Source organism: Helicoverpa zea, chromosome 9 (assembly GCF_022581195.2).
Source record: "Helicoverpa zea isolate HzStark_Cry1AcR chromosome 9, ilHelZeax1.1, whole genome shotgun sequence".
Classification (NCBI taxonomy): Eukaryota; Metazoa; Arthropoda; class Insecta; order Lepidoptera; family Noctuidae; genus Helicoverpa; species Helicoverpa zea.
In genome coordinates, this window is record NC_061460.1 from 13,152,608 (window position 1) to 13,176,578 (window position 23,971).

Here is a 23,971-nt window from a genome sequence, read left to right on the forward strand (position 1 = left end):
CTTGTCACTGTCAGGCAAGCCACAGCCGTTCGTTTGCCTTTTGCGCGAAAATCTGTGTCTAGTGTATTGATAATTTTGTTTTGTGAAACTTTACTGAATTAAAAAAAATAATTATAGTATACTTACTAAAACTACTGTAATTGCAGCTTGTAACGATGCTGGTTAAAAAATTATTTACCCTTGTTTTCATACGAAGGGAAGACCAAATATTATTGGGTTTAAAAAAGCGGGGATTCGGCATGAACAAATGGAATGGTTTCGGCGGGAAAGTGGAACCAAACGAGACAATATTAGAGGCTGCAGCGAGAGAATTAAAAGAAGAATGCTGTCTGACTGTTAAACCTAGCGACTTGAAGAATATTGCGCATCTAGAGTTTACTTTTGAAGGAGAACCTATATTGATGGACGTCAGAGTATTCTCCACAAGCATATTTGAAGGAACTCCAAAGGAGACTGAAGAAATGAGGCCCAAATGGTTCAGACATGAGGATGTGCCTTTTGACGATATGTGGCTCGACGATAAACTATGGTTTCCATACATGCTTCAAGGTAAAAAGTTCTTTGGCCATTTCCACTATGAAGGTTTTGATAAGATTTTGAACTATAAAATCGAGGAACTTGATTCTATGAAAGCTTTTTATGAGAACAGAAAAACTAAATAAATCCAAACACTTTGTTTTTTTTATGATTGTGTTGGCTATAAGCTCCTTTTTTGTTTGTTATAAATTGTTTTGTCTTTTTATATAATTAAGTTCTAAGGAAAGTTCCTGTGATCAATGAGTGATTATTATATAAGTGAACAATACAGCATTTCTTGTCTCAATGACAATAAACTACAGATAAAGGCACAGTATACACATTGCAACATTGTAGGCACATAATTTCATTTATCTAAGTGCTGATTCAATCATCATTAGAAAGAATTCATTACAATGTTATTAAGTACAATATGTAGTTCTCAGTATTTTATAAATGATTGTGATATAAAGCTTACTTAGGATATTAAGGTAACAAAAAAAAAATAGTATGTAATACCTCTTCAGTAAGATATTTTGTCAAAAAAATAATTTACTTTATTTCTTTACTACTTACAAGTTGATGCCCATTTCAAATAATTTGTTGAATACTTAAAATGTTTGTTATTTCACATATCAAAAACAGCTGGATTGATTATTGTAGAATAAGATAAATAGTATTTTAAATACTCATTTAAAAACCAAAATGTTAATAACAAAATTAGTGGATAAGTAAGAATAAATAAAAATCATGTTTGGAAAAATAGTTTTTTATTGTTGTTTTAATTATAACAAAATGATAGTAAGCACACGCATACATTATTGACATACTACCTCACTTTCAATGAATTGTTAAGAAATAATAACAGATTACAGAAGAAAATAATAGTTAGTAGTGTGATTTTAACTGTTTTGGCTAGTCTTATAAACATCCATTCCATTTACAAGTAGTAATACAATGTATATTGAAAAACTGATAATTATTGTATTTAAGACAGAATCTATTCATCACGTCACTATTGAGTTGGGTGACAATATATTCCTGGTATGAGGAAGGCTTGGCAGTGACAATGATGGTTCTCACATAAGGGTATTGGAATGTATTTCCTGTTGCTATAGCTGTTGTGAGTAGCAGTAAATTCTATTTCTTCTTTATTAGTGTATTCATTATACCTACTTAAACAATAAACTTTCATCCAAATGCAGACATATCTTCAACAACATACCTAGTAAATCGTAAGTTTGTATAAAAATGGAAATATTTTTATTCAATAGTTGGCAATCAGAATTTGTACCAACTATCTGTTTTGAACTATGTGACTGACTACTCTGTAAAAACTAACATTTGACAAGTTTTACAGTAATTATGTACGGACATAGAAAATCATGACTTAGAAAAATCTTTTTTTTTATTACACAACAATTAATTTCAGAGTAATCAGGAGCCTATACTCTATTTGAGTTGGCATCTATCTAAAGGTAAACCATTTATGCCTATTCAAATAAAGTGTCCTGCTTGATCTGCAATTTTATAAATTTTTCAGAACAACTTTATTCAATTTGATTGTATTATTTCTTGGAAACAATTTTTTATTTGATAAAAATAACTGATATCAATGTAAGTAAGTAGAAAAATCTTAGCATTTTACCTCATTAACTTCTATTTTTAGCAAATTTTGTATACTTTTGATGCTGTAACCAGAAGACTTGATAGATATTATTATTTAGTTATCCATAGATTACACTAGTTTACAGTACATTTGTTGCCGGGATTTTTTAAGCTGTTGTTGACTACTCATATTTAACCATATTTAAAACTATTAGTAGTTTTTTTTTATCAGCTCTAGTTTTTGAGATTCAGCTAAGTGCGGTTTAAAGAGAAAAAACGTGTATTTACCTTAAAGAATATTTGTTTAAAAATTATATTAATTGTTAAGTTCCAAAAAACTTGGCTTTAAAGCTCTTCTCTTATGTGTAGACTTTGGGAAATGGCGTATCAGAGACCAGCAATAGTCAGACATAATATTTACATCCCAGAAACCCTGATAACGTTCTTCCATGACACGTTAATCTTGATGCATACGTTCTCCCTGCTCTTCGCTCATATCTCCTAAATTTTCCGGAAATCTGTCCAGATGACTGAAGACGAAGTGAGTTTATGCTGAAATTGCATCCCATATCTCTTAATTGTAAAAGCAGTTCTTCGACAAGATCAACATAATTTTCATTATATTTTTTCAAAATTCAATATAATTTTTATTCTCTGAAAGTTCAGGTGAATGCTGCACTGGACGCTGAACACATGTACTACTTCGGTTTTGCCATTTAGCTCGATTTTTGGTGTTTAAGCTGTTTATGTTCACGCTACAAAAGTAAGAGTCTTCGAGATGATTTTTCGATTCTTTCCAAATAGTTGGTGTTTTAAGTTTAAAAGTACTTCTTTTACCACTTTTCCATAATCTTAATTATTCAACGCACGATTTACAAACACAATCAGGAGCCCAAGATTTTTCATTTTTATCTAACAACATTCCAAAATATAAAAAATAAGTATTTTTAAGCGTCTCTGATGACATTTCTACTCTTCTCAAACACATATTCTCCACATAAGTAACAAACATGGTTTGGATTGTTCAAACAACGCCTCCTTGAACTACTCGTGTTGTAAAAACTTCACATATTTGTATAATTACAATAAAATACGTACTTTAGCGACTGAAAAAGGTTCAGAAAAGAGAAAGTCAATAACAAGTAAAGTCGAGCTACAAAAAAATTTTTGCGGGTGTAATTAATAAAAACTAAACATAAGTGAATGTTACCAGCCATTAAATCCACGGCAACAGGCAAAAAGTTTGATTTTGTAAACTAGTGTTAGTATCATGTTCTGTCAAGCCTCGGTTAGTGTCCATGACACAAGAATCAAGACCTATGAAGAAATGTATGCACGTGAACCAATCTATACTTGATTACAACTTTTAGTACAAAACCTACATACTCCTTAAAATACGTTCAACAATATTGGCTCCCTCTTTGCCCACTTTAGTCTTTGATGGCATCCCACACAATTTTACTATTCTCGCACAGAAGCACTGAGTTCCACGACCTATTTCTCTTGAACAATCATTGGGCTTGTTCCTCAGTCCCGTCACCTTCGGCCAGGGCTGTTCTGGCAAGGTTCCGGGCCAGGGCTAGGCGGAGAAGGTCAGCTTTTTCACTGTCTAGGCTGGAGGAACGGAGTTCTAGGCACAGCATAATCTCGTATGTGTCGTTAGATGTGAATACTGCCTCGTCAGATTCTAGCAGAGGTAACGTATCTAGCAGGAGTGTTTCCCAAAAGCTGAAAGAAAATTAATAGTGGAATTATTAATCTGCATAGAAATTAAATTCATAGGACAGTCCGATTAAAGATAATAATTGAGAAACTTACTATTCTGGTGCAATTTTCGATGTAATCAATGACACTAGCAAGTGAGCAGCTTTCTTAAATTCTCTTGTTTTATACAGTCTGTGGAAATCACAGTATTTTCCTGGAAAATGAAATGTCCTCTACATTAAGATCATGCATAATTTTGTAATACACAGTTGAGAAGAACTTCAGGAAGTCATTATAGTCTATAGTAGTTATAGTCATTGGTTTCAGATTTTAATAAATTAGTAAGCTTTAGTTACAGACGGCGTCAGGCGAAACGCCCTTCATCATTATCAATCACATGAAAAATCACAACATTTAAACCCTCTATACCTAAAAACAGCAACGCATCGGACAGCAGCATAGCAGATCCCGCAGTCAACAACAGATCTACAGCAGGCAATGTCGCGTGCTGCGTGTAGTGTCGCAGCGCGGCGTGAGCGGCCCGCGCCGCCGCGCCCGCGCCGCGCGCGCGCACCGCCCAGCCCAGCGCGCCGCCCAGCCGCCGCGCCGACAGGTGCCGCGCCGACGTGCAGCGGCACACTGATTGCGCTGCGGATATACAAAATTAACACATCAAAGAGGAATTTTTGATGATTATTTGATGCTAGATTTCGCTTGTGTCCCGCATTCACATAAAATGTAGCTATCTCCGTCTCGAAAAGACAAAGTTTTATGTTTGAATAGGTTCTGCAATTTTGAAAAGAAAGTATAGCGAAAAAAGAAGTGAACCAAAACTTTCGAGTGAGAATTTAATTGCTGGCAAAAATGAATTTGAATTTATCATGTTATAGGTAAAATGTTGAGTATTTAAAATTCGTCACCTACATAAAAAAAATTAAATAACCTTATGAACCTCAAAACACATTTACATACACGTGATATGAGAAGACCATAAAATATACAATACTTTTTAAATTTTCATATTTCAATAGCTTGTTACTCACCAACACCAATGAGTCCATGTTTCTTAGCCTCAGCAATGACCCTCATGGCTTTGGCCTCAGTCTCCACTGGCATTCTCTCCAGTATGAGCTCAGCTCTCCTCAGACCCTCGGGAGGACAGGAGGCTAGGTAGGAGAGACCAACTGACCAGAGGGATTTGTGCTCCATTAGAAGACAGCCATATTCTAGGATTAGGCTATCACGGAGTCGAGAGGTTACACTGAAAAGAAGAAAAAATGTTAAATATACTAATTCATTAAATAGAAATTGTTTTCTGCTCTATGTCCAAAAATTTATTTGTACAAGAATATGCATATAATTATATAAATACAAGATATTGCAATAATCTATCAATTTTGCACTAAGAATTTGTACTTCAGAATACAATTGCTAAGCATTTTTGTATTTAAATACTTACTTAGTTTGCTGCTTATCCATGATGTTAAGTTTACCACAGTGGAACAGAATATCTGTGAGATGCGTCGCAAACCAGCCATTGTCTGATATCTGTTGAATTTCGTGTATCACCTGCAACAATACCCAAAATCGTTAACTTGACATATGCACACCGATTGTAGAAAAGAAATTATTCATTTTAGGTTTTAATTTATCACAAAGATTTATATGTATACCGTGTTGCAAAGATCACATAATATGCAAAAAAAATTGGCACACCTTTGTCTATAATATTTTTTTGCCCAATGAGAAAGGCAACACACTTACAAAATTATTTCACGTAAACTTGAGTGTTTTATAACAATCTAGAACCTTTTAACTTTATTAATCAGCATCCTCACCTGATGCAAATCTCCTTCAAGCAGTGCTCGCACCATATCATCTAAATGCGACCGTGGCGAGGCCTGCATGCCAGCACAGGCCGCCGCTGCGCCGCCCAGCTCGTGGCGACGCGACCACGGCGCCGTGAACATCACCCACCCGCCTAGGATATCGAACCAAGAGGAGTACTTGCTGCGGATTGATTCAAAGGCTGTGTAGTCACCGATTATTATCTGGAAGTAGCATTCATGTGGATTTTTTTGAGTATGTACTGAAAGGCAAGTTGGTTAGCAATACTACAAAACAATAGGAAAAGTAGGTGACAAACTGGTCTCTTATCCTACTTATATTATAAATGTGAGTTTGTGAGAATGTATGGATGTATGTTTGTTATTCAATCACGCAAAAATGGCTGGACCGATTTGATTGAAATTTGGTATGTAGATAGGTGATACCCTGGATTAACACATAGGCTACTTTTTATCAACACACCACGCGGGCGAAGCCGCTGGCGGAAGCTAGTAGTAAATATACCAGTGTGTTACATGATGTGCTCTCCAAAATATAGATAGAGAAATATATAGTATGAGAACAATTTATTTATACTTTATGTACAAAATAGGTACATTGTCGGACTTATAGTTCGGCCATTCAGAGAATGCGTTCCTGACACGTCGCGATTGAACTGACGACGTAATAACATTCATTGATTATTGATATAATAATGTTGTTTTAATGCTCCTCAATTGTTAAAACGGTAAACAACCAGCAAAAATATTTTTATCGTAACTGCAACGCCATTGCAAAGTTACGTCGTCAGTTCAATCGCGACGTGTCAGGAACGCATTCTCTGAATGGCCGAACTATAATGCCTCAACAATATTGACTGATTTGATTTTATCATAAAATGTGTGGTCTTTCTTACCCTCATGATAAGCTCAAGCTTAGGTTGTGAAGCCAGCACCCTGCTGCTGAGCTTGGACCTGCATTCTGCCTGCCAGTGCTTCCAGGATATTGTGAACTCTCCTGTAGAAATGCCTCCATACACCTGGAAACAGAAAAATAAGGAGTCGATTGAAGTGAAAGTGAAGTGCTATAAAAGCAAAGTTAGCTAAAAAAAAAAATAGATTTAACTTACACTATACACAGGCATACTCCTCAAAGAGTTATCAACAAGTTTGAACTCATTGCTCTCCCCAGCTGAGTGAAGTTTCAACAGTGCTCTGGCTACATCCACTCGACCCTGGACCACCATACCAACTACAGTGTCCCAGTAGTCCTTATGCTCCTCAGAGCCCCTCTCACAAGCCTCCAACAACTGGGCAGCGGTCTGCTCATGACATGGAAAGTGGAACCTCACCCATTCCAGCAAGTATGGCAACACTATGTCTCCCGGAATATTGTCTATGTACAGAATCTCACACAAGTGCCAAATACATTCAATAGAGTAGAAAATCGTAATGTGAGATAGAATGTTATTCTTTTCAATGCCATTCTCTTCTTTGGAAGCAGCCTCCTGAAGATTTTCGATGCACACTCGGATTATTGAGCGGAACTGACGAGATAGCTTGAGGAATTCCACTTGGTTATCAGAGACCTTGGCAATATCTGCAGCCTTTTGTAGAGATAGAAAGGTCCCATTGGATTCATTGACAAGTTTTCTCAGTATTGGTGTGAACAGAAGAATATCTTGGCGAATGTTTAGAAGTTTATCTTGCGATGTATTTGATGGCGTTTTGCTCACAGTCTGACTTCGAGGGTATATCGTAAACTTGTTGCCTCGACCCCACGCGCATCCCACACGGTTTTGGAAACATTTGTCTGGAAGGATCTGTAAGTAAACGAGTGATTGAATTGTATGGCCAATTGTAGGCTTTGCCATATTCAGATATGTGTCACATAAACAGTATATAGGTGCGTCTATTGAGTTTGCCGTAAGAGTCGAACTTTAGGCGGTAAAGACTATGAAATGACAAAAAACTAAAGCCGACATAAATATTTTTCCAACAATAAAGAAGATTTTAGCAAATAACAAATTTATAATGAGCAATTGAAACAAACATTATCCTTCTGTTTATAATCTTAATCAAGAACAAACATAACCTTACTCGAAGTAAAATCCTACTTACAAACGTTTTTGCTGTGTCTACACCTTTCCCAGGCAAAGGGGCAGAAGAAAAACTGGAGGTATTCATTATTTCACCTTCAATAATGTTTTACAACGGCTGAAATCCTTTTATTTAATTCAAAGCGACCGTTTCATTTCTCTCTGATTTCGATTTTTGGTTGGAATCGGGCATCGGCTGTCGCTTGACGTCTGTTCGTTTTTTGTTTTTATCTGTGCCCAAAATAGTGTTGTGCCACATTAGTGGGTTCACCAAATATAGTTTATTTTGCCACTAGCGCCAGTACTCTAAAACTTTCTTGTTTTAGTCAACTATGAAGTTTACGTGCTATCGTCATTAAATGGTAATTGAGAAACTTTCAATGTTGTATTTGTAATTAGGAATAAATTCTCACTGGTGAATTGCCGTTTTTCAATTTAAAATATAACTGTTCTTAAGGTAACGATGTATTGTATCTTTATATTCATTATAAGAAAATTAAATAGATTTATGACCGGATGACCTGTTGGAGGACATGTTGATTTTGTCACGAATAAAAACGATAATTGTCAATTCGTCAAAAACTGTTTTGTTTAGACGAAAAATTAACAAAATCTACAGTAAATCGTGTGATACCGTGTTGTGTAATGTGATAGCAGTATAATGTGTTATATATATTTACATAAATAAGTCTGACTGAGGGATAAACATTCATTACAAAGTCAATCCGTGTTATTTGGTAAGTTTTTGATATTGCATCAATGTTTGTTCGTCACTAACTTTCTATGTAGCAAATGCTGAGTGTGTAACTGAGCAAGTTAGACCTTCACCGTGCGGGCCAGCATCAGCCGTAGTTAGTAGAGGTAGCGAGCCTGGGCTGACGTAGCGTAGCGCGCCGCGTACTTATCGTATTTAGGCCGCGATTAGCAACTTATCGGATGTCTATGTTGTGTATTTGCGAATTGGGTGGTTGTTTTGTGACGTCACGTGTATGCAAGTTGGATATTCTTTGTGGTAACGTTGCCTTTGATATGATAAACACTATCTACAGATGATAGTAGTATCAAGTAGTCTCCAGTTGATTCCGTTATCCGTGTGCACGACGTACGTTTCCTACAAAAAAGTGATAATTTTAAGTGTATAGTGTAGTTGCTATAGACCCTCTCTTATTATTGTGTAAGTTTTTTAGTTTTACTTCATATAACCTTAGTTTTTACTGCTTCTTGTTGAAGACCTTGCTAATAACCTCGTCCCAGCTGCTATTTACTTTACAGTTATGTTATGCTTACTCCTAATTGGTGCTTAATCATATTATTTGCCCCAGTCATTAGTTTAACAAGTTTGTGACCACAAATACTACCTAAATTTTCCTAGAATCTGCACAGTTTATATCATTATCAAAACAAGAAGACTCATTACTGGTTATCATGGAAATATCACAAACTTTCCTTCATTAGAAATTACTAAAACTAAACTTTATCAAACTATGCAAACGCAACAGATTCTAAAATAACAGATAACCAATTAAAGCATAAGCGATACGAAAAATGCTTATAACTCGCAAAACGTATTATGAAACTTGACATACTTTTAATAACACATTAATAATTTACAAACAGCTGATGGTGACTCAATCACTCGTAAACTATTTCCATATCAACTTCCTCAATATTAAAAAGTATTAACATTAATATCTTAAATGTGTACATATCAAAAGCTTTAAAATCATTTGTTTATCTAATGGTTTCAAAATATTGTAATTTAATTTACTAATATGAAAAGCATATTAAATAATCTACAAAATCTACTGCATGAAAATGGAGCATGATTTGCATTTTTTATTTTTTCCTTATTCCAATCGTGAGCAAAATATTGATAACAGCAAAAAATTGCACGGTGACTTTCAAATTCACAAACTATTTCATTTCCTCTACAATAAGTTGCACTCATCCTTAAGTTGATCCAACCGTTTGTAAAACACTCTTACTCAGCTTCATCTGTTTAGACTGGTAGCCGACCCCAACATAGTTGTGAAAAGGCTCCGGAGATGATGATGTTTCATTGGTCCCGGATACAGACTGATGTCCATGAAATAAACTGATAACTATTTGTTTAAAAGCCTGTGTTATAAAATATAGTGAACAGCCTTCATAGACTAATCAAAATAGCACATCTCTGGCATTCATCACAATAAGATGGCAATAGATAATTTATTTCTGTAATCATTGTTTGTCATTGTTTTAAGCACTTTTGACCTTTACTTTTGTATTTAGATAACTATGAATGTAAATTATAAATAACCAGCTTAAAATAGTTTACTAAGCATGTTCGTTTCCTGCATTCATTCATGAAAATAATTCTCAGACTCAGTTTGTGGTCTTTTCGCCCAAAATGGATTTATAAGGACCATTTTTGTAGTAGGAAGGGTCAAACAGAATATCTGTATTTATTTAACTAGCTTTTGCCCGCGACTTCGTTCGCGTGGAATAGTGACTTCCGGCAGATTTTTGGTTTTACCCACATAGTTCCCGATCTCGCGGGATTTTTGAGAAGTTCCCGCTCCCGCAGGATTTTTGGGATAAAAACTATCCTATGTCCTTTCTCGTGTTCCAAACTATGTCTGTACCAAATTTCATCCAAATCGGTTCAGCAGTTTAGGCGTGACGGAAAGACAGATAGACAGAGTTATTATCGCATTTTTAGCATGGGTAGTTTTGCCCGCGACTTCGTCCGTAAATTTACTTTGAGCAGAAAGTTTTTAACCCACTGCAAAAAAAGGAGGAGGTTCTCAATTTGACCGTATTTTTTTATGTATATTAAGGCATATCAGTTATAGACCGATTTGAGAAATTCTTTTGTGTTTGAAAGAGTAAAGTGTCAGTGTGGTCCCATATAAATTTGATCAGTCTGAAATGTGGAAGATATCCCAGGGAACTCTTTAAAAATCAACAGAATGAGCTCTGCGTTTCAATTTAAGAGATGTATACTCACTTAGGGCATTAAAGCCGTTATTGCCGATCGAAAAAGGCGAAAATGTTATTTTTCCCTTATTTTCCCATCATTCTACTGATTTGTCATTTCAGTTCAAAAGGAAAAAAAGACTGTTTCTCCCATTGGCAAATTTTCTATTATTTTAGGCTTTACAGATTATGAATGTTTCTTACACCAAGACATTTCTGTATACCACGTTTTTAGTTTTGGCATCCTTTGCAAAAATGAAAAGGTTTTGTGGTTTTGACACTCTTGAGCACGCAACATAGAGTTGCCCATGGGAGAAACAGTCTTTTTCAAGATGTACCCCCGCAACTTTTAAGCTTTGGTTTCCTAGTAAAGCGGTGCCGTCATATAGCGGCCGTAATACAGCGGTGAAAGACGTCACCAGAACGTTGTCTATGTAAACAAAATGGGGCGGTTTCCTAGAGAGCGGTAACTGACACCGTAACTTCAAAAAGCGTCGCCGCCATTTGCATGACGGCCGTCTTGACGGTGTCAGATAGTTTGGTGAAAGTTTTATTGAAAGCGGTGAAGCTTTTTTAATACGTATTTGTGTTTTTTTTTCGGAACAACGTCAAAAATTAGTTACAACTCTTAGAGCAGCGAGGACGACGAAATTTTAATAGATTTCGTTCGTAACCACGAAGCAATATATAATATAAAAAATAAAGATTATAGAAAAAGTCAACTAAAACAGAATTGGTGTCGTGAAAGGACAATGCCAGGGTGTGGGCTCAAAGTTTGCCCAGCAGTGGGAGTAGTTTCAGCTGGTTCCATAGTGCACTCTGAACACGAAATCCAAATATTTTTAAAATCGGTCCCAGAGGTCCCGAGAAAAACCGGTTCAAATGGTCTCCATAGATAGTCACTTAACAAAGCCTGAGCCATTTGCCCAGTAGTGAAAGTGGTCGAAATAGGTTCTTTACTGCACTGTTTACACGTAATCCAAATATTTTGGAAATCGGTCCTAGAGGTCCCGAGAAAAACCGGTTCAAATGTTCTCCATAGATAGTCACTTAACAAAGCCTGAGCCATTTGCCCAGTAGTGAAAGTGGTCGAAATAGGTTCTTTGCTGCACTGTTAACACGAAATCCAAATATTTTGGCAATCGGTCCCAGAGGTCCCGAGAAAAACCGGTTCAAATGTTAAACTTGAACAGTAACTTTATAAAGCCCAAGCCATTTGCCCAGTAGTGGGAATGGTTAGAATAGGTTCTTTACTTCACTGTTGTCACGAAATCCAAATATTTTGGAAATCGGTCCCAGAGGTCCCGAGAAAAACCGGTTCAAATGTTAAACTTGAACAGTTACTTTATAAAGCCCAAGCCATTTGCCCAGTAGTGGGAATGGTTAGAATAGGTTCTTTACTTCACTCTTAAGACGGAATCCAAATATTTTTGAAATCGGTCCCAGAGGTCCCGAGAAAACCCGGTTCTAATGTCCAACTTGAACAGTCAGTTTATGAAGCCCAAGCCATTTGCCCAGTAGTGGGAATGGTTAAAATAGGTTTTTTACTTCACTCTTAAGACGGAATCCAAATATTTTTGAAATATGTCCCAGAGGTCCCGAGAAAAACCAGTTCTAATGTTAGCCAGCCATTGTTAGCAAGCCATTTTAAGCAGCCACAAACCTAACAACCTCTTTTCTTGAAATAACATTCAGATAGATAGTGGTTTCACTGTTAACAGGATAAAAAAAAAAAACAGAAATAGACGTTTAAAGGTAATTGTTGTTTCTCTTGCTTTTCAGTCTCTATCTACCACAATCAGTCCTAAGTTCGAGTAGCGTCATGCAATTAATATCCTTAATGGCAATGGAAAAATCTTATCAAGACGAATAAAATAAGCTCAAACACGAGGTAGTAAATAGATACCGTTGAGGAGTTCCCTCGTCTCACTGTCGTCTCCATCGTCAGGTCAGGTCTTAACCTCCACAGTTTTGTGGTGTCGGAGACATATACCCGAATTACAAGTTTTTATTCGATATGTGCTTACAATTTCCGAGAGTTCCATAATGTTTTAAGGTTTCTATCACCAGACCCTGGACCCTGGAACTATAAGTCGGTAAAAAAAAATCTCGTTCAATACCTCGTATTTGTCGATTAATATTATAATGCATTTCAATTAAAGTAATAAAAGTGGAATAGTTAAGTGTTCGTAAGCATATTTTTCGTAGTATTGAATAAGAGTCAAACCAGTTTTTCTCAGCACTCCTGGGATAGATTTCGAAATATTTCGGTCTGGGACCTATTATAAGCCTATAGAACATAATACACTATGCAGTTACTGTGGGCAACTCTTGAGCCCAACTTCCATACAAAGAATAGCATTGTCCTTTGAGAAATATTAAATAAAACAGGTTAGTAAGTATGATACAACTAACAAAAAGTTTATGACGGTGTGTTAAAACGGCCGTGGAACTTTCCGCATGTCATCACCGTAAAGACGACCGTCTATTTGCGTCCGTAATATGACGGCCGCTATATGACGGCACCGCTTTCCTAGGAAACCCAAGCTTTAGCGTTTGCCCTTGGGCTTTATTTATGGTCATTGCAAACGCAGTTTTCAGCGGAAACTGAACTCTTTTGAATTGAAATGGCAAATCAGTTGGAATGATGGGAATGCGGGGAATAATTACAGTTTCGCCTTTTGCCATTCCAGTCATAATAACGGCTTTAATGACATTCCGTCCTAAATAGGTTATTTGTAACCGTGAATTTTTTTACACCTTTTTACTGTTTATTTACATTTTTCTGATGGATTTTCCGATGAATTAAAACAATAACATGAACCAAACACGTGTAATGACACCATTGCGCGATTAACGCCATCTATCTACGGAGCATAGGAACAGCTCGACATTTGACCAATAGATGGCACTGTATGTCCGTAATAAATTTTATTTTTTATTTTTATTTTTTGTAATAAAAACTATCCTATGTCCTTTCTCAAGTTTCAAACTATGTCTGTACCAAATTTCACACAAATCGGTTCAGTAGTTTAGGCGTGAAGAAAAGACAGACAGACAGACAGAAAGACAGACAGACAGACAGAGTTACTTTCGCATTTATAATATTAGTCCGGATGTAAATGCATTCAAATAGATAATTGTGGTTAAAAACTTTGTGGGAATCCCCAAACAATCAGTTTGTGAGTAGATATTAATAATTTTACTGAAATAACAATACTTGCATTATCTTAATGAGGTAATACCCAGTGATTGGTGTATTAAACATTAAGCAATGCAGGCACCTAAAGAGTGAGGTAAATCCTATATTTGTTCAGACCTACCTAGCAATAATTTCTATACCTGTCTTCTTGATCTCCAGGTTTTTTGTGTTCAGACCATTAGAAAGCAACTTAAACGCCAAAACTGCATGCATGAAATGTGGCAAGCTAGTAACCCATCCACAGCATAAATGTGATTAGTACTGCTTATCGTCTCGAATCGATCGATTTACGCAGCTGTTTTTTCCCTACACGTTTAACGATGGAAAGTGGAAACTTTCAAATAAAAATAGACCCTGAGCAAAATACTAGATGGAATGTTTCACAATAACAAACTGTCTCAATAAGTTTGCACGAGCTACGTCATAACAGGTATAAAGGTCGTTTCCTCCAATGGCCGTATCGCTCGACTAGCTGATAGCATGACCAATTTATTATTATTAATACCGTACCTAAATAAACAAGATCTTAACTTGTTCGCGTATATTTCGGAAACAACACGCTATCATGATAATGTTCAGAGGATGTATGAAAGACAATTAGCAGAAGGTAAATGACCAGGGAGGTCTAAGCAGATATTAGACGCCAAAAGGACAGACAGTGACCTTTTTGGCGATGTCCTTTAAAAAAGGTCAGGCGTGTAAACCTCGCACTAGGATTTGCCTATCCCCAAAGGGAAATAGCGTTATATATATGTGTGTATGTTCAACTTTGGCCCAATCGATAGTGTCGTTAAAGAGTAATTAAGAGACATATTAATATTCAATTCCAAACACAGATATGCAGGCTTTCACATTTTAATTAGCAGTCGGGTTGAGACGGTTTCATACTGTTTTTGTGGACGATGAAGTATTTTCGATAGTGCAAGAAAGTATGATAAAAATCGACTTGTATGATGACAGTTTTCAACCCGCAGAAGTTTGAAGAGTAGTAAGTGGATTATTCCCTAAAAACCCTGTAACATACATAATGAAGCTCTTACTTCATCTCACTAATTCAGCAACTGCAGCCATTTATCCAAACGGTATTTTTTTAAAGTCTTTGAAGTGTTTTAGTGATAGAAGTGCCGATTCAATATTCGACCAACACTCTTCCGTGTCAGATTCTCTTGCTTCCTTAGCCGCAGTAGTATTTTTTGCTTTCGATCCTCATCCGTAGTATAAGAGGTCAATTTATTTATATAGCGTTGGTTTCCTCCTGACAACACTGGCAAGGTTGCCTGTCAATGTCTTTCTGCCGCGGGGACAATGTATTTCCTTAATATTATCAGCATAATACGTTTATCAGTTCAATGGAACTTCAAGCTTGGCAGAAGTTTAGCTAGGACTGTTCCAAAAATCTATGTTGATGATATCATTTAAACGACATCAAAAACTCATATCAGCCTTTCAATCGTTTGTTACAAATGTGCTTTCAGAATACACTTTTTAGCAGTCAGAGCTAAGCCAGAAGGAATATTATTTCGCGTATTTCGTACGAACCAGATTTTCTTTTCTTTCTTGCCATTGCTGCCAATTGCACTGCCAATATTTTCCCTAAAATGACTGAAAATGTGCTTAACGCATTTTTTCCTTTTGAGGTAAACCCAGCAAACGTAACAACTGAACGTTAACGAATCTTTATCATTTTACAAAGCCGTTATCCTCATTAAAAATTGCCTGTATCCCCAAACTCTGGAATTTACCGGGATAAAAACTCTGTACTTCCGTAGCGAGTGCCATACGTGTTTCAAATACATAAAGTATCGGTAGTGTAGTGGCAATTTCCAAAATATCGGTGTCCAAATGGAAGCCAAGATCCTTGGTCATGAACTATGTAAGTTGATTCAGTAACTTGTATTGTCTGCTTAAAACCGGCCTCGCAAATGTGTGTCAACTGTTCGGAAAGACCATGTGCTTATCTGGCTTCGTTAACCTGTGTTAAATGTTGCATTTATTGTGCACTCGTGTTTACATGGCGATCATGTTTTTAAAGAAAATAATTGTTGTTATTTATACTTGCCAAAAAACTGATAACCACATTAAAATATGTGTACGTGTCGTAGATCTTATGTTATCGCTGACGGTTGATATCTCCAAAAAAGGCATGAACCCTCGACCCTTTTGCAAAAATCAGAATGGAGTGTTTTGTTTACTATTGTGATAGAAAGAACATCGATAACTAGAGTAAAATAGACACAAATATACTTAAAAACAGGTTTAAGGATTATCACTGGATTTTAAAACTTTTCACTTCGACACCAATTCATTTAAGTTTTCAAAACATTAGAGAGGAAGTCAGTTAATAGTACTAGTGTCGTATACATGACTCGATGCTGACAGACTAGTCTATCGCCCACACCAGCTTTCTCCTATTTGGAACCTACAACTCTACGTTCCCAGTGAAATCAGCGAAATAATATGTTATTCACCTTTTTGTTTTATCGCCAAAGACATTATCAACGTCCTTCCTTGATAAACGTTAAATACCCTGCATTAGTCACAGATTTGACGCCAGCTACTGGAGTAAATAAAAGATAATTTATTACAGTTTTCTTACTAGATTCTTATACTTTTCTGCAAAGCAAAAATAATAGTTAACTGTCATGGATTCATTCATTTCCTCAGATTATCTGCCTGTACCTATCACTATTCCATGGTCGCAATAATATTTGAACTCTTGTAACCTGCTTTCCACTTATAGCCCCTAAGTATATGGAAAGCAACCTACGTAGCCAAAAGCACCAAATTCTTGTAATTCCTGTGGTTCACGTCAAAAGAAGACAGTTCATCCTGTCAACAATTTCTAGAAACTTGACATCACATCTGCGGTGTTTCGTAGAAACTGACCAACCTTGTCAAAGTGGACAGCGGTACGCAGTATGTGTTTTCAAACAATCCAATCTTCGGACATGCCAGTGATTCGTCACGAGGTTCAAACGGAACGCGAATGTCGTGAGGAAATCCACGCATTCACTATAAATATCTAGCGGACATGTTACAAGTTACTTCCCATGACGAATTGCGAATGCATATCGCTTAGAACATAGCAAGTCTAAGATGGATAACTTTGCTCAAATACCTTTGAGCCCTTTGACTTCCTAGATGGTTAGCACAGCATAGTCACAGAGAAATAGGAATTGGATTATGTAGTTCGATTTCTTCTGTCGACAAGTCAAAACAATACTCGTCCCATCTGACCCTGTTAGGGTCTTCAATGTGGTATTCCACACACTATTAGCATCAATACAATAACATAGGTTGCATGACAAACAAGGCCGACTGGTTAACAACACAGCAATGCAGGCCTTGTTCAATATGCTTCTAACCATTATAACATACCTTAGTAGAATATTGTAACTGTAGAATCAACTATCCTATCTGTTATGGTGTCTCTGAAACGTAAGTGGATAGAATCATGTGTACAGTTTTACAGATTCGTCAGCTTCTGTATATATTTTTTACTGGCATTCTGCTAGACTAGTCTATATTTCTGAAACCGTTAAACTGCTAACCGGTCTGTCGAAGTAGTATTTTTTGTTCAATCTTGCTGACCTACTCTTTGAAGACAGTTTTTTTTATTTTATTGGCTGGTTTTTTCAGTCGGTAATTTGTCTTATTTCATCGTGCTCATTGGTGGGCTGGACATGGTCTTGGTGTCCAAAATGGTAGAAATAAAAAGTGTTTGGTAATAATTCAAACGCTACGTTTATTGGTAGCCATAAGACGCTTCGGCCAAGGTCGACTTCTACACCATAGACCTTGCCTTGCTGCTTATGTATGCTTTTACGTGCTGTATCGATCTGGGGGCAATCGACGCTATTTATAGACTGAAGTTATCGTAGGGGTTTGATGGGGAACCCATTATTAATGGTGTTTTTATTGATGCTTTCGTCACCTTTATGAAGTTCATTAGTGAATGCACGGTCTTTATACCAAAGATCGATATTCCATTATCTATCAGACGCGCGTTTTTTATGTTAATTTCTGAATGTTGCATCACTAGACAATCAGTATAATTGTGTAAGCGTACCAGCTGACTCTGGTTCATTTATGATCAGTTTCATGGAACAGACATAACTGTGTTGTCTGCCGCCAATAGTTTTACTGTTGGACATAAGAAGGCCTTGGATTTCCGCGAAATAGTTTTTATTGGTCTGGCTAGAATGACAGCTAATAGTCTTCAGCTTAACATGTCCAACTTGTGCCTCCAATAAGGCAGTGACTTGATTCGTCATGTCCAGTGTTATGCACCTATCTGCTCATTTCCTGTAGTATCTTATGTAATGAACCAGTTCTTTTTCCACATAGTTGCCCTTAATCTTGACACCCTTGGCCACTGACCAACCCCATGCGACCTGATTCACAATAATTGTGGCCTATACCGACATTGTGCCAAAAAAGATGGCCGTGCGAGGACTGTGACGTCATCAACATTAAACTTTCAGGGTATTGTGGTGGAGGCACTATAAGATGAACCATTTTAGGGCTAGTCGTGTTCTGTGAAGGTTTATGGCCATTTTATGGGGTATTCGACTGCATAATAAATGACATGTGAAGTTAATAGCAGTAGGTATGTCTACTTGATTCACTAAAGTGAGCAGTTAACTTTCTTGTTGAACATTTCCTTCTACGTAAATCCAATTTGTTTGGTAATATGCTGATGTTTTGATTAAAAAATCTACCATGTCATTACAGGTAGTAATATCCGTCTTCTCCACCGACGTAATCGATAGGATTCATACATTTTTCAAAGAATTATGTATGACTCATGGTGTTCGTGTCCGAGATTCAGTCCAAACAGTCATGGTCGGGGATCCCATATAAAAAACCCTCTCATAACTTAACCGTTTAACTTTGCACTGTTTTAAAATGTTTAGGTATTTCTGTGTCAATAATAATCGACAGGCTAACAATTTGAGACTTATTCGCCTCTGATGAAAAAGTTATCAAGTTAATAATTATATAGTATTTGTTGTTATTCATTTTGGCCCTTCGCTCCACAAAAGGACCAAAAAATATTCTTACCAGAAGAGACAACATTTTTAAAGCTACCGCCTTAGGATCACAAGGTTAGATAGTGATGTTAACATTATCTAGATTGAACAAGTAATTTACAGTGTTGTACCAGTAGAACTTCGTGAAAGTGAATTAATTTAGCAGCCACTTGGTGATGTAACCGCGAAAATATGTAAAATCTAATGCAAATATTCCACGGATGTTAATCTTGGAAAGAAAACAAGCTGTGTGAATTAGTGGGTAAACCACTATCTCCATAAAGCAGTATCCATGCTAGTGGATACAGTGCTAGTTATGTGTCCTAATGTTTTATTGGTTAGTCGAATAAATAATGGCTAAAATTGGACCATCATTGGGTACCTCTCATATGAAGAAATGTAATCTTCAAAATGTTCAGATTTTTTAACATGTACTTTAAAAAAGTAGGGTAATAGTTATCACTTAAATATTTACATGACCTTGTGACCAGCATTCGTTCAGCAACATTGCAATCAGCTGTTTCCTAGCGTGGGATGATAAACACCAAACACATTAATGGTTTCCTTTTCACAGAACTCTAATAGTAATAACATGTTTTCGTAAACATGCTAACAACGAAACTTTTGGGAAGTGTTTTGATAAAAACAAATATTTTCAAGCAATTAGTGAATCACGCCAAGGAAGTTTGCTGTCTCATCAGCATCAACAAACTCGTTAAAACTATTGAATTTCTGAAAAACATTTCTAACTAAGCTGAAAAAATTACTTCATTTTTATATAAAAACAATTTTAATGACTGCAAACCCCACATCGTAAATGTTTACCGGATATTTTCAAAATCAGATCATTGCCATCTGCGCTAAACCAATATAATTTTATTGCAATTCAAATAAACTGTTTTTCCTACTCAGAACTTACATGAAATGTTGTAAAATATGAAAGACGGAAAATTAAGATAACACATACGAATCATTCATATTCAATGTCGGAAACAATATCCCGCGCCGATAGGATGTGGCGGTCAGTGACCTCGACAATGCGCAAGAGTGTCCCACCTGTAAAGCACAAATAAACATAGAAGTTCCATTGGCAAACGCGATAACAAGGTCACGGAATACATTCACGCCGAATTATACATATCGCTACTATTGTTAGTTAATGTGGAATGCAGATTTCTGAGATATTCCTAGAAGCTGCATTAAGGACACAAAAATCCGTTGTTCTGAGTGATGGATGACCATCTGCATGCACACCCATGTGAAGTGGAATTTGTTTTGAATATTTGTCGATGAGAAAAGGTCCCGACATTTAAGGAGTTATATGTTTGGGCTGCAGATCATATCTAATGTACACCATAAATTCTATTGTTCCTCTCATCCGCGTAGCTTTTTAGAACTTCTGCCGATCTATTTTGTCCGTACGGCATCGTCACCATTACGTCACTTTGACGGCTGTCAACTTGTCATTCCGGTCACATTTTTGGCTAATACTTTAGTATTCGGTTTTTCTAAAATTCAGTCAAGTTTATGCAAATGTATACTTAACGGTAAATGGTCAAATGGAGTATTTTATTTGTGGTTTGTTTTCTTCGCTACAGCTGATTTAAACTGATAAATATTTATTAAATTCTCGCTCTTATAGGTCTTCTACAGTTATTAGTTGTCAGCCATCTTTTATAGACCTGTTTGTAGGATATAACGGCTTCTTTTAATCCAATTCGTGACAAATTAAAGCCACGTTCTTGGCTCGGTTGGTCGTATATTAATTGATCGTATACCATCAATAATACATTTGTTAGTCAGCCAATGGTTGCAGCACGTGACACGTTAGCTTCCTCTGTCTTCAGAGGAACTGGTATTTTAAGTCTATCTACTACTTGAGTACTTCCTTTGACAATTACATAAAAGGATGTAATGATAAAGGAGTATGTGCACTTAGTTTTTGAGAGTAATAAAGTGCTAAACATAGAAATAGATGGTGAAGGAAATCCGGCAGCAGAAACCGTTAATTTCAAACAAAGTTTAAAGAAATCATCGTCAAATCCTCACTTCCCGAAACGCATTGAAACAGAGCAAGCCATTGTAAATCACACATGCAAATCTAAACTGTAGCTAAATCATAAGTTCAATGAACGGCTCACTCCACGGCCAACCGTACACTATCATTACAATCTATACAGCTGTTGCTACCAAAAACATGCAATAGTCGACCTTGTTACTATCAGACATAAGAGTTACTGGAGAACTTGGTGGGAGTACTATTGGTGTGGTCCAAAATACAGTTAGGATCGTGCAGAGCGAATTTTATTCATATTTTCGTATGGATCGATTTTCATGGTTCCTTATTAGATAGGCCTGGGGTGCGATTCTCCTAATTTTACTTAAGCGACATACGATTCACGTTCGACTCGATTCGACTGAGATCCGATTCCGACTCGATTACGATTCAAGCGTATGTGGCATTTCGCTATTTTTTCTTTGAAATAAACGTTTTTATCCTTTTCTGTCATTCAATAATGAATCATTTTGTCTGCAAATGATTTACGATTGCAAAATGATTGGACAGCAAACTACCGTATAGACCAAAATTACCAAAATAGCAGACCAATCGCACACCAATCAAATGTCAATCGAATACGATTGGTCTTTTATTAGTAGCAGAATGCCCGATATGGTTAAAACTGCTATTGCGATCATATTGCGATTAGATTTCTATTCGATTTTGACATTATTAACTTAGGAGAATCGGGCCCCTGTTATTTATTGCTGAAATCATCCCAAAGGCTTTTGATGAAACCAGACTCTTAGTTAGCAAATATTAGATACCAGTTTGCCGATTTTAATTTAAAGGGTCAGGTAATATTAGCCAACAAATTGCCTCCTCACGTTGACTGTGACTTCGGTCAACCGAGATAAGTACTTTAATAAGTAATTCGTTTTTTCGTCCTCCAAACTGGACTTATTGTTCAATGTTTAGCAGTTGTAAGGCTTCGTATTGTATTGCCAATTGTGAAATATTCCATCGTTTGTATTCGAACTCCCTCGTGTTAAATACTGAAGCAGTGACTATAATTTTGAAAAGACGACCCATTAATTTAAGTACATTCAGGAGATTCCTTGCACGAAACTATTTCGGTTCTGCTAATAATTTTGTAGGGCAAACGATATGGCAGTTTACTGACATTAAACGGTGCCATACCACTCAAGTCAAGGGTGTGTTTGATCTGATTTTCAGACTAAGCCGTGTAATCTAATTACTTAGTACTGCTAGCACCTGCATCTAGAACGTTCTTGCAACAACAAAATGCTCTTTACAAGCCACTATCTGATAACGCATGACGGCTGACGTCAGCGTCTGAAAGTGTGCCTGTAAACAGTCATTGTCTTTATGTTCAAACAGTGTATCGAAAATAGTTGCATGCTTACACAAAACTGTTGCAGACAAATAAACTGAACTATGAACTGTATTCTAGTTGAATTCATCAGCTTCATTTCTATAATTTGGTCCTTTGATCCGTACCAAGTTTTCAAAGGCTTGAGTTAGCGTCTCATTGCCAAATCCTTTGCTTACATCATTTGAACTGTTCATCAGACTAGGGATATCTGAAATGACAATAGCATGTCCATAGGTAGGATAATATTGATATAAACAACCAATTTAACATGACGTAAATGGTTATGTTTATTTTCCCAAAAATTGCACAACACCATAACACAAATGCTAACAGTTTTAAATCGTATCCGATGCAAGTATGCTATCATGAATCAGCGTAAAATAATCGTTTCATTAGTGTACGTACATATAAAGGAATATATTTCACAGTCTTCTCGATACATCACATAACATTTCATATAGCTAGGCCGAGTTTTAGCCGGCGCGTAGTGCTTCCTCCCACCTTGTTACTCAACATACCCTCTTTGTAAGTGTCCCCACACACGAACCAACACGCACGTTACTACTGCTGTTGACATTACTATCTTATCGTAATCTCACAAGTTTGACGCATTGTGATGACACAAATAAGAGTGCTATTTGATTAGGAGTTAGTCAAAGTTGCCTGTTTTTGTGTAATCGAGAGTTTGTTTTTGTATTTATGTTCCGAATTAGAACAGTTAACAAGTGACGTAAGTCGCCTAGGTAACAACATTTCCCCGAACGTTTCAATTGATGCTGAATTCTTGGGATTTACTTGGATGTTTCAGTCATTAATCAAACAGTTCCGAATGTCATTGGCAAGGACGCATCGTCCCCTAAATCCAGACACAAACACAAGTTGTGTGTACGTTAACGCGATTTTTCCTCGTAATGTTCACAATATGTTGAGTCATGTGTGGCTGCTCTAACGGGCGCAGCGGAGCTTGCCTAGACAATACCCAGCCGTGTTCGCCGCGTGACGCGTACTGCGCGTCTTCTCTTATACCATAGTCTGTCGTTATTACTCTCTGAAGTAGCTATACCTACCTATAGTGCGCCCCAATTAGTCACATTACAAGTGATAGTGCTATCAGACAAGACGTAGCGTAGATATGTTGTTCAGTAACTTAAAAATTAAATTAGAAGTAAGTGACAGCTTGTGTGTGTAGTTTGAGTATCTAAAACGCTTTATAAATAAAAATATTAGTGCAATAAGTTTGAATGTGCAATATAGTGTTTTTAGTATAGTGTATTGATCTGATGTTGTTTGCTGAAGTGCCATTTTATAGTGATATTTAACTACCACGGTGGGTACTTGGTTTTGCATAATGATCCTTGCATTTATTGCCTATAACGTAGAGACCTTATGAAGTAAGCTATTTATGTTCAGCTGATGAATAAGCAATGAAATACATTGAGAATCAAATGCAGAAATTAGTTGTATTGATTCGTTAAACGATTTTGTACTGAGAACATTATTTCTTCTCTTTTAGCATGATGCATTTGAATAATTTAGATTTGTAGATAGATAATATTCGGTAGTTAGATTATACTGTCTGTATTCTATAAGATAAATTAATTAATTACACTTAAAGTATTCTTATGTAGAG

General features: G+C 36.5%; 3 protein-coding genes across 16 annotated transcripts in view; 2 read left to right on the forward strand and 1 right to left on the reverse strand.

Annotated features, from left to right (window-relative positions):
- Positions 1-1,279, forward strand: LOC124633215 (oxidized purine nucleoside triphosphate hydrolase-like). Its single transcript, XM_047168387.1, has one exon. The coding sequence runs from the start codon at positions 156-158 to the stop codon at positions 660-662; it is 507 nt and encodes a 168-aa protein (XP_047024343.1). The 5' UTR covers positions 1-155; the 3' UTR covers positions 663-1,279.
- Positions 1,270-7,967, reverse strand: LOC124633211 (nuclear pore complex protein Nup85). The gene is made up of 10 exons (XM_047168368.1): positions 7,776-7,967; positions 6,785-7,477; positions 6,572-6,694; positions 5,667-5,879; positions 5,288-5,397; positions 4,872-5,089; positions 4,258-4,476; positions 3,943-4,042; positions 3,390-3,852; positions 1,270-2,257 (listed from the first exon to the last, which is right to left on the reverse strand). Exons 1-9 carry the CDS (start codon positions 7,839-7,841, stop codon positions 3,636-3,638), a joined length of 1,959 nt encoding a protein of 652 aa, XP_047024324.1. The 5' UTR covers positions 7,842-7,967; the 3' UTR covers positions 1,270-2,257; positions 3,390-3,635.
- A 142-nt stretch (positions 7,968-8,109) lies between these two features.
- The window catches only part of LOC124633212 (epsin-2), a 36,483-nt gene continuing 20,621 nt past the window's right edge, over positions 8,110-23,971 (forward strand). For 3 of the 14 annotated variants that reach the window (XM_047168374.1, XM_047168380.1, XM_047168372.1), the window contains exon 1: positions 8,272-8,490. Coding sequence is in view for 3 of the 14 variants with exons in the window: in XM_047168369.1 (XP_047024325.1) it covers positions 23,474-23,506 (33 nt within the window). In the remaining 11 variants the exon portion in view is untranslated. Of the gene's footprint in view, positions 8,211-8,271; positions 8,491-8,635; positions 8,928-23,302; positions 23,669-23,971 lie in introns of those variants that run through there. The other 11 variants (XM_047168370.1, XM_047168381.1, XM_047168373.1 and 8 more) reach the window with 9 other exon arrangements.

Excerpts from the sequence above, each read along its gene's own strand:
- LOC124633215 (XM_047168387.1), top strand. The coding sequence starts at position 156 with ATGCTGGTTAAAAAATTATTTACCCTTGTTTTCATACGAAGGGAAGAC.
- LOC124633211 (XM_047168368.1), bottom strand. The coding sequence starts at position 7,841 with ATGAATACCTCCAGTTTTTCTTCTGCCCCTTTGCCTGGGAAAGGTGTA. Across the intron at positions 7,478-7,775 it reads TAGACACAGCAAAAACGTTT|ATCCTTCCAGACAAATGTTT; the intron begins GTAAGTAGGATT and ends GTTTACTTACAG. Across the intron at positions 5,090-5,287 it reads ATGGATAAGCAGCAAACTAA|TGTAACCTCTCGACTCCGTG; the intron begins GTAAGTATTTAA and ends TCTTCTTTTCAG.